Source organism: Amia ocellicauda, chromosome 16 (assembly GCF_036373705.1).
Source record: "Amia ocellicauda isolate fAmiCal2 chromosome 16, fAmiCal2.hap1, whole genome shotgun sequence".
Lineage (NCBI taxonomy): Eukaryota > Metazoa > Chordata > Actinopteri > Amiiformes > Amiidae > Amia > Amia ocellicauda.
In genome coordinates this window covers 30,409,437-30,420,738 of record NC_089865.1, presented here as the reverse complement: position 1 = coordinate 30,420,738, position 11,302 = coordinate 30,409,437, and the positions used below count along the sequence as shown (strand labels likewise).

The following is an 11,302-nucleotide window of genomic DNA, read 5'->3' as shown; positions in this document are numbered from 1 at the left end:
TTCCCTAATTGCAGTGGCAGCTTGAAGAAGACACCTGCAGCCCAAGCTGTCCTTCTGGATATGAATATAAGGGTCCTTCATCCCTACAGTGTTCCAAGAGTCAATGGATCGGTGAAAGTTTTCCGTACTGTTTAAGTAAGTCTAAAGTTTGACAAGCAATTACAATTAGGTCACACTGTAAAGTATTTTCTATAACGAGCCTTGCTTTTAGATTCTCACAAGTTTGAAAGGACATTTGAGGATAGTTCATGTGATCATTCAATGTATTGTTCTGTTAGCCAAAAGAAAAGGAGTATGCATACTTTGATGCTTATAAATTAGGAAACAAATGCTATATTTTAGATGCTGCCCTCAGTATTGGCAAAGGAGCAACCGATTGTCCATAAAATATGTATTTGCTATATATTTTGAAATACCAACACAATGTATGTACACAACATATCAGTCAACATCAATAGTCATCAGGGCTCTAGGAAATAAAAACACCAAAGCTTAACTCTGATTAAATATATCTACCACATGCCACATCAACAATCCCACATCATCAATGCAATGACAAGATCAAGATCTACAAAAGAGTATGTTAAGGAAACACAATCTCTTCAAAACTCTTTATAGCAACTCTTGAAGAAGTGTACACGACTGTACTGGGAAGAAAAAAGTAATCAGGATAAACTGAGCTTATTTGAACAATATACAATTCCCAGATTACTATGTTATCTTTGCAAAAACACCTGAAGACTTACAGCTTCAAATTCAAGAACTCTTGGATGCAATCAATAAATTTAACTTAAAATGAATGACTAAAACCAAAGTCATATTTAACTGCTTTGTTAAATCTAAGATAATTAGATCATGGATTCTTGATGAAGTCAAAAGTTATGTCTACCTTGGAATGTAAATCAGCGCAGATGGAGAAATCAAAAGAAGAGTGAAAATGGGATGAATACATTTGGAAGAATCAGCACGCTCTTGAAAGGAAATCTAACCAATTGCCTGAGTAGAAGTGTTTGATTAATGCATACTACCAGTGCTCACATTTGTCTCCGAGACTTGGTCACTGAATGTAAAATACTACAGGATCTGTTGACAGCACAAAGAAATATGGAATACTTATGAAATTTATGACATCATTGAATGGGTGAAAATGTTAAAATGGCAATGGGCCAGAGCCAGACACATTGCCAGAACAGATCAAATATGAACAAAGGAAACTATTGAATGGATTCTAAGAAATAGGACCTGCGATTGCGAAGCGAAGTAAGCATGATGTGTCTTTCATCTGTACAAGTTTCCTTGGCCGACCACTGCATCTACGGTCCTCAACGTTGCCCGCTTCTTTGTGTTTCTCCAAAAGACCTCGGACAGCACATCTGGAAACCCAGTGTTATTAATGTATATTTGTGCACAACAGTAAATCTAAGTCCGAAGTCTTAATCTCTTAATCTCTACCAACAGAATCAGGAGAGTGTGGGCCCGATGAGATGCCTGGTCCTCATTCCCCCACCTGCTTGGCTCGGCTGTGGGAAGAGTCAGGCTGCAGCCTGGAAGCAAGCGGCTCCCCCACCAAGAACCGAGACACAGTAGCCATTCTCAACCTCGTGACAGTGGGGCAGGCAAAGAAGACTTTGGCTTCAATGTTCAATCACATGCCATCCCATTGCAAGGTGGAGCCAAAAAACATAAATGAAGGAGAGAAGTGCTTCCCAGGTGATGCCACCGTGCTGACTGCAGCCGGCACTGTCAAGCCCATGAACGAGCTGCAGCTGGGAGAGCGTGTGCTGACTGTCGACCCCCATGGCAGGCTGGTCTACAGCGAGGTCATCCTGTGGCTGGACAGGCAGCCCCGTACTCGACAGCTACCTGCAGCTAGAGATGGGAGGACAGGGAGAGGCCCAGGCAATGTCCAGTAGAGAGGGACAGGGGGACGCTGGGGCTGGTGTCAAGATGCTGTGTGTCTCGGAAGATCATGTGCATTTCATTGCCCCCGCCAACTCCTCCAGTCCTAGTGCCGGGCAGCGCATGTCTGTCCTGGCAAAGGATGTGCGCACTGGCCTCCTGCTTTACACCCTGCGACCCGATGGCACCTTGCAGCCTTTCCCCGTGAGGAGGGTGTACCGCTCGGTCCGCCAGGGGGTCTATGCCCCACTCACCAAAGAAGGCACACTTGGTGGATGGGATAGTCGTCTCATGCTATGCCCTAATGTGCAATCAGCCCCTGGCACACCTCTCCTTCGCTCCCTACAGGGCATTGTTCAGCCTGAGCTCCTACCTCCCCCAGTTGGCAGGGGGCGTACAGGAGGGCATACACTGGTACCCACAGGCAATGTACCATCTTGGCCAATGGATGAGATACCCCTTCGGAAAAACCTGCAACATCCAGGAGCTGAGCAATCTCCACTATCATAATGAGGAACATGCCTAAAGTTCAGAGTGGGATGTAGGATGTCTAATGATTTCCATTTGTTGTTCTGAATGTATGGCTGCATTTTACATTATACTGTTGCTGTGTGACTGAAGAAAAACTACTGGTGAAAAGAAACATGAGAATAACAGCAGAACACATTGCAACAACATCAGAACAATATTACATTATATCATATATATATAAATTACAGCTTAGTCCATTTATCTTTATATTTATATAAATAATAGACTACCATATAACAGTGAATCCTCTGATTTCTCTATTTAGTTATATATTTACAGTATTCTATAGCCATGACTATCCTATTGTTAAAAAATATATATGTATCTGTACTTAAAGTTATGTTGGTAATATGTATACTAACTTAATAAAATATAAGTAACGAATACACCAGATGTTCTAAAATTACGAATGTTTTTCACATGCCAAAGGAATGATTTGTCAGACATTAGTAAAAGCCATGAGAACTGTGCATAGTCTTTTTTAAGGAACAATTATAAAAAAATAACATCTCATTATTCTAGCGGCACTGCTTTGTTTTTCTCATTTGACTTCATTTTATAATCATTTAAATATTTGGCTATGGCTGAACACTTTAACGTTTGCAAAATGCCAGGTTAACACTATTTGTGACATACACCACATTTTTTGGAGCCACAGAAGTCCTGATATTTACACATTTTAACACAATGCAGCATTTTAGGTGGGTTTTTCATGCTTAACAATATGCTAATATGCATTGTACAAGGTTCCCCGTGTCCACTTTTAAGAAGCACCAATCAACGTACTGACGTATTTTCTCCTAGTATAGGTTTGATAGGTTTTAGCATTTATACACTTCATTGTGCTACAACAAGTTAACAAGAGGTGCTGAGCCAAGTTCTGGAACCAAATGCCATTATGATTGCAGTGTTGGAAGTTTTGTTTTTGCAAATTAAGAGTTAGTAACACATCTAAATAGACAATGGCTATATTCCAACACAATTCCTGCTGCCTACACCCTATTCCACTTCAAATTAGAATGGGAGTATGGTGTAGGGGGCCCAAAAACGTTTCAATTGGAACACACTTCAGCGTCATGATTCAGACGGAGAAAAGGTGTTATCTGTCAGTTCTAGAAATGTGCAGCCTGGTAGAGTAATAAATCCTGTTTTTAATTCTTCATTCTTATTTCTTAATCACAAGGCAAAATTTAAGTCAAGAATTAGTCTTGGTAGCTCTTTTACAGTTAAACTGATCATTGGTATTGGAATATGTATCACTTTATTTCAAGTTTAAATTTAAATGACTTCCATATTATGTTCAGAGGGCAGATATAAAGGCACATGCTATGATTTAATCCAGGTCAGGTTATTCTTTATAATTAATAACCTCTGTAACAGCAAATGATATAATAAACAACCACGTTTATATAGTGAAGACATCATTTATTGCAAGCTTTATAAATAAATAATAATAAAACAACAAGATCAAAATAAACCTTATTTAATGTACAACACTGTATATGTTTTTGCTTGTTTGCAGTCATGCCTTAAGATATTTTTCAATGCATTTGATGAGTAGACCTTTAATGTTGTTAGTAAGTCTATTGTGATATAATACAAGATTCTTGAATCTGGTGTCCAACATTGTGCTTGCAGCAAAGGTCACACTATTATTTTTACTATTATCACTTTAAATGATCCTAAATGGTGTTTTTCTATACGTTTGTAATTTATCTACACTTGTGAACTTTTTACACAGCTTTAAATAGTTAATTGTCTTCTGCCCACATTCCCTGGGAATTATGAGTGTGTACTTCATAATAAATTATTAAATGTTTTCAGCTTGTGTTGGTGTATGACTGACATTATTCAGACTGACTTGTGTGGGAAGCCTGAATATAACTTGAGGTCCTTGAGCCGGTGTAGTCTTATAACGATGTAGCTCATGTAAATATCTGCCACACACGTTTAATATTTCTTACGAATAAATAATAGAATAAAGAACAGAAGTGGATCTGTTAACCAAAATTATGCAAATTATGTTTAAAGGATTACATTAATACGCACATCCTGCTGATCGTACCCAAGTTGTTTTCACTGATTTAGGTATTGCCATTAATACTAATTTCAAGGCGTCTCCTGTGTCATTATTTGTATTCTGCAATTACACAATTAACTCACAGGTATATAAAATGAAACGGTCTAACTCGGCTGTTGCAGCTCACCATGGAAGGGAACTGTCAGAGAGCGAGGGACATCGAAGTAACAGTAATATGAAGTTGTGCAGCTCCCATCTATTTGTGTTTTGACAGGTGCGCCACCCCCTCTATGGATTATGATTCTGTCAGGTTCTGACACCCGAAAGGGACAGAGAAGGTGGAATCCAATAGCGGACTTAACAAAGGGGCTGAGGCGAGAGGCATAGTCAAGGAAACTGGTCAATCGATCAGGCAAACCAAACAGACAGGGCAATCCAGAGAGTGCTAAACAAAGGTCAGAAAAGTCAGAAAATTTCACAAAAGTGAGGTGGATAGAGGGGTTTATATAATAAGGCTCATGATGGGGAAGGCGTGGTTCAGGTGCGATGCAGAGTCAATTAGGCTGGGATGATTATTGAACGATTACCCACAATGATCAGGGAACAGAATCAGTGGAGAGTGTGATGTGGGTGACCTCTGGAGGTGAACTCGGAAACAGTCCACTATTATGTGTTACAGATTCTGACAGCAGCAGAGAAAGAGGGGGGTTAAGAAGTCTGAGCATGTGCAGGGAGAGAGGAAAGCAGCAGTCCCAGTAGCAAGAGATACACAGTGAGGTGTGAGAAGCAGCAGCAGGAGGTCCTGGTATAGCAACACACGTTTACACACAGAAAATCTAAATATTTATATGCTGACACATGTAACCAGAACCTGAACTGTTACAGCGGCCAGGGTCTGTGTGCTATAGAGCGCTGCCCTCATTATCCCCTCAGCAATGTTGTGTTGGTAACCCCAGGCACAGATCTGTGATGTTTTTCAATCACAGTGTAAGAGTTAGAATTTGTCATCGGGCATCGAGTTCCCAAGCATTCTTTGCAGTATCTTTTGAATACTATAATCCTCAATCGTGAAAAACTCCTGAGCATCCATGGTAAGTTATCTATTGATTATGTGTCATCGTCGACCAATGCATGTGTTTTAGGACCTATTCTATCCACTGTTTTGGCTATTTTGTTGCACATTGATGTGTCAGAGAGTTTAACCCATGCATTCAAAAAGAAGTTACTGTTTTAACTTGTCAGTTCTTCAAATCAGTTGCATGTAACTGTGTTACAGTACAATGAGACTGCAGTGCCATCATAAAAGAACTGCACGCCATGAACCAGTTCCCAGTCTGTCACATCAATTTGAGTTATGGGCGCTCATGTACCTGTTGTCTGGTGGGTAATGGACAGAAGGATCAAGAGTTTCCAATAAGGTATTTGGTACAAAGAGTAGAATTATTGTGAATTGAGTTTGAAGGTTTATCCTCATTCCCTGGCTTCTATTAAAAATGCAGGCAACAATGTTTGTATCATGACACCATTAGTCCCATTCCACATCTTGTGTGGATAGCATATAGTTCCATGAAGTTGTTGGGTTGTTTAATAGTGTCTAAATGGGTCTCACATTCCCCTGTTGTTACCCTTGTTTACTTATCCTGTGCAAATGTCCCATGCCATGGGTGTATTGGCACGGGGAAAACCACCTACATTTTAAAATCCGACTACGCCACTCTTATTTGTACGGAGTCAGAGAACTCACCCTCCGCACCCTCCCTGCTCAGGGCGTTTGGATCTCAGCACACCAACAGGAAACCAAGTTCAATCAATGTACCATTTATTAAATCACAATACATGAGGGATGATTACTAATAACTACAAACCGTTTTAAAAATACCTTTTATGCAAGATCCTGATATTGCCTTCTCCAAAAACTAGTTTTCCATGTGTAACACAGTTCTTAATCTTTTTTAAATAAAGGTAAGTAACGGTTATAATAAAGGTATCAAATCTTTATCTGAATCTTAGGTTCAAAGGAGGCTGGTTATCTATTCCAGTTGTACCCTATGGGCTCAATGCTCAAGGGAAAAAACTTATTCAACTATTCCTATCACCCGCCAAGTTGGAGCAGTGTTGGTTTTCAAGGTTTGTCCTTGCTCATAAAGCAGGAATCATGCTGAAGATAGTTGAAGTTGACCAAAGTTGTACCAGTCAATCTACTGGGATCTTCTTACTTCTAAAAAAACAAAAAAAAACAGCCAGGATTCTCTATATTCTTTTATCAGACGAAAAACCATTCGAACTTGGCTCAGTTTCAGTATCCCCGATCTCTCTGGTACTCTATTTTCTATAATCTTGAAGAATTACTCAATATTTTTCAATATTTTCCTTGTTATTTTAATCTCTAGGCCGCCTTCTTGTCCTTTCTGCTCACCACACACTAAGGAATGGAAGTGAGGAAAGACGTTTCTTTCTGTAAGGGATCATCAATAAAGTACGGACTGCAATGAAAACTCTGGTTACTTAGCGATCGTCTCACAAGCACAAAATAACCTGGGTTACACATGCATTAGGTGTTCTTTCAGAATGGCAAGGTGCATGTAGGACAGTTACACCCAGAGAGACCACATGTACAGCATTTGTACAGTGAAAAGCTTTGAATTGTGAAATGTGGCATTCCAGAATCATTGCTGACACAATGCACCCATTCTCATTAGGTTTAATATTCTTATCCACAATGCCTATAACTCTTTCTTTAACCCAAATATCCACTTTAGAATCTGGACCCAAACATTCATCAATTTACTTATAAATGTGTCCACAAGTATACATTTCACACGTAACAGTCCTACAATGCCAGTAACTATATGTTTCATCTAGTCATGAAACTGACTGTAGACTGCAGCCATCTGTAAATCATACATCCTTATTTTGGCAAATATATACACAAATTCATATACCTTCCTAATTGAGAAATGTAGGCTTGTGGTAAAGGAGTTAACTGTGACAAGAAGACAGCTTTGAAGTTCTGTGTTTCACAAAAACAGGCCTGTGTTCACCAAAGCATGACACATAACATTCCTTGCTGGAAGACCCTTCCTCACTGAAAAATTGGCACAGCAGGGATACAAAAGCAGGACTAAAGTCAAGTAAAAACTCAAGTATTATAGATAGATCTCTCTCTCACTCTCTCTTTTAATCTTACCCACTCTGCTTTTCTCTATGCTATGTTTGCCATTACATTTTTAATAAACCTATATCTTGGTGAATTCATGCAGATCAACTTCACCGCTAATATGAGTTCATATTAGTAAAGTATTGAGGTAATTTGCGTAACAACCCGGTCTCATTTTCAGAGGACTTGACCACAGTGGGTTATATGTATGGGGCTCACGAGACAACAAGACTTTATTCAGCAATTATTATTTCTTCTGATATTGATACCATATAAACAAACCCTGGGGACGTGCCTGTGTTTGCAGCATCTGAGAGCCCAGTTGAAAGCTTAAGTTGATTGATTGATTACAGTGCACTGGGCATATTGTTAGTATGAGTGAACTGGGTTTAGAATTTGAATTTAATTGAATTTGTAATTATTTGTATCTATACAAATAGTAAACCTTAGTGTTCTTAGAAAAAGTTAAGGCATTGTTAAAGATGAATACCTGATTAGGTGTACTCCCCCATAAATTGGCCAAGTTTCAATTTTGTTGTTAAGTTTTAAACTGTAGGTATTTATTATTATTAATATTGTTGTTGTTGTTATTATTATTATTAATTATCATATAGGATAAATACATTGCTGTTGTGATTGGATACAATGTTTTCAATAAGAATACATTATTCCATGTCTTTATTTATTCCTTGCATATGTGTTAATATATGTTAATAGCCGTAAGTATGAATGAAGCCCTGATCTAATTTCCAAGATGATTTTGTTCAAGTATACTCAAGTACTCAAGTATACTGAAGAAAAACTGGCAAAATTCCAATTCAATGGGCAGGGTTGGACAGGTACTGTGTAAAAGTGGAGGTGCTACTTCATTTGACTTCTGTATATATTCAGTGCAATGCATAAGTATTCACCCCCAAGGAGTTTTGGACATTTTGTAGTGTTACATTCTGGAACTAAAAAGGATTTAATTGGGATTTTCGGTCACTGGTCTAAACAAAGTATTACATAATGTTGATGTTGGAAATAAAATCTATTATCTTTTCTAAATTAACTACAAATAAAAACCAAAAAGTATTGATTGCATAAGTATTCACCCCCTTTGCAATGACACACTTAAATAATTTGTGGTGCAGCCAATTGCCTTCAAAAGTCACATAATTAGTTTAATAGAGTTCACCTGTGTGCATATTAAAGTGTCACATTATCTCAGATTAAATACATCTGTTTCTGGAAGGCCTCTGAGTATGTCAGAGAGCATATTCAAGCAACCACCACAGCATGAAGGAGTTTTCAAAGCAAGTCAGAGAGAAAAGTTCTGGAAAAGCACCAGTCAGGGTTGGGCTATACAAAAATATCCCAAACTTTGAACATCCCCTGGAGTACATTGAAATCTATTACAAAAAAATAAAGAATATGTCACAATCATTTGTCTGCCTAGAGCAGGCTGTCCATTGAAACCGAGTGATCGGGCAAGGAGGTTGATGGTCAGAGAAACCACCAAGAGGCCAATGGTAACTCTGAAAGAGCTACAGCATTCCATTGCCAGGATGGGAGAAACTGGTGCCCGGAGTACTTCAGTGCTTCACAACGCTGGGCTATATGGAAGAGTGGCACTGAACATCTGTCACATTAAATTTTGTTATAATGCATGTGGAAGACAGGAGCACAGGTGACAAAAGGTTCTCTGGTTGGATGAGACAAAATTAACTTTTTGCCCAAAATGCAAAACATTATGTGTGGTGTTAAGCCAACAATGCTAGTCTCCCTGAGAACACCATCCCCCCGATAAAGCATGGTGGTGACAGCATCAAGTTATGGGCTTGCTTTTCATTTTCAGGGACTGAGGATTGAGGGCAAGATGGATGGAGCCAAATATAGGAAAATCCTAGAGGAAAACCTGCTTCAGTCAAGGGTGGTGGACAGCAGTACAGTTTTTAAAAGTTAAGCTTAAAATCATGGCTCTTGAAAATAACATAGAGGGAGCATACTTTTGATTACAATGGCATTAAAAATGTTGCACTCAGCCCTATTTTGAATTTGATTAGGTTAACACCTTACTCCCACTAAATCAATCAGTCTGATTAGCTGATTAACTGGACTAAATTAATACTAAGCTGCATTTTACAGGTAGTGTGTCTCAAATCATACACTTTTAAGCCATGAACTCTAAAAGATCTATAAATCATATCATAAATGTGTAATTGATTAATTAAGCTTAAGAACAAACACAGAAGGTATAGTGGCTCCCCAGGAACTGGATTAGAGTCCCCCAGCCAGGTAAAGACAGGTTTAAAAGAGCAACAATTTACTAAAAACATTGAGGACTGACTGATCAGAATCTTGTTTATGTAATGTGTCTCGGGACCAGGAATGGAAAGTCCTGATCTAACTGACATTATAAATCAGAGAAGGGCAGCTCCTGTCCTCGAGGGTCGGATTCCTGCAGGTTCTCAATGTACCTTTCTATTAGCAACTGGTTAATACCTGGAAATAATGGGGGATTTGGAAATAATTAATCCAAATAAGTAATTAAGATCTTTGGTGGAACAAATACCAGAGGACACGGGGGCCCTGGAGGACTGAAGTGATTTATCCCTGTTATAAATGCGTAGGGAGTCGAGTGTGGAGGTGCTAATCGTCTACCAGAATGTGTGGGTTAACACAGATTTTGGAAGTCAGTATCATGTTCTGTGACTGGGGATGCTTCTTCTTCATGGCATTAAACATATCCAGGTCCATCTGGTCCAGCAGCCACCCTGCTACGATGATGTGCCTGACTCTGGGGAGCTGGGAGATGGCTCTCACAAAGGCGATGACTGTAGAGGAGGAAGGCTTTAGCAGGTGCTCCAGTGGCATGGAAACACTAAGCTTCTCTAGTTCCTTCAGACTCCCCAGTGTGTTGAAAAACTCCCACCAGCCTCGGTCCGTCGTGCAGATGTTCCAATCCAACAGCAGTTCTCTAAGTTTGATGAAGCTGCCTTCCAGAGTTGCTTTTGCTGAAAGAAAAAAATGTTTTCCTCTCATTAACATTTCTCTTGATGATACAACAATATTGTATGCCACTTTATGCAAACCAAGTGCACAGTCAAAACCACGATATACATGTGTGTGTCCATCTGTCATTAAAATTCTCCTGTCATTTTATGATTCTCATTTGGGTTATAAATTCATTGACTGCACCTCAGGGCGGTTGGAATAATAATGGTGGTTGAGCTATTCTGCGTACCAATGTTACATAGTGTACTCTACTGACCATGCCATCATTAAAACTGAACTCTCTGTCACAGACAATGGCTTAGCCTCCCAAGACCTGTTGAGAAGGGAAAATCTACCCGACATGCTATGACTGCGGACAGAGAAAGAACACAGAACACAGATATGCAAGTTGGAAAGGAATAAATAAATAAATAAATAAATAAATAAATATGAATGAGCTATAAATATCAGTTGATCGGGTACAAAGTTTCATTATGTTCCTGCCTTTGTGTGAACATGTTCCTAGACCCTGCCTATATATCAAACCCCATTATCTTGTCCATTCCCACACAGTGCCACAATATGGATAAGGAGACTGAAGTCACTATGGTACAGTGAAAGAAAAAATTATTTGATGGTGTTCTTGGGGTCATTCCTCCTCCTCCAAACATGGCGAGTTGAATTGATGCCAAAGAGCTCGATTTTGGTCTCATCTGACC

General features: G+C 39.2%; 1 protein-coding gene across 3 annotated transcripts in view; it reads right to left on the bottom strand.

Moving 5' to 3' along the window:
* Positions 1-6,670: 6,670 nt before the first annotated feature.
* LOC136711562 (baculoviral IAP repeat-containing protein 1) overlaps positions 6,671-11,302 on the bottom strand; it is a 28,548-nt gene continuing 23,916 nt past the window's right edge. For all 3 annotated transcript variants that reach the window (XM_066687895.1, XM_066687896.1, XM_066687897.1), the window contains one exon: positions 6,671-10,603. In XM_066687895.1, the coding sequence (XP_066543992.1) occupies positions 10,239-10,603 (365 nt within the window). In that variant the 3' untranslated portion in view covers positions 6,671-10,238. The remainder of the gene's footprint in view (positions 10,604-11,302) is intronic.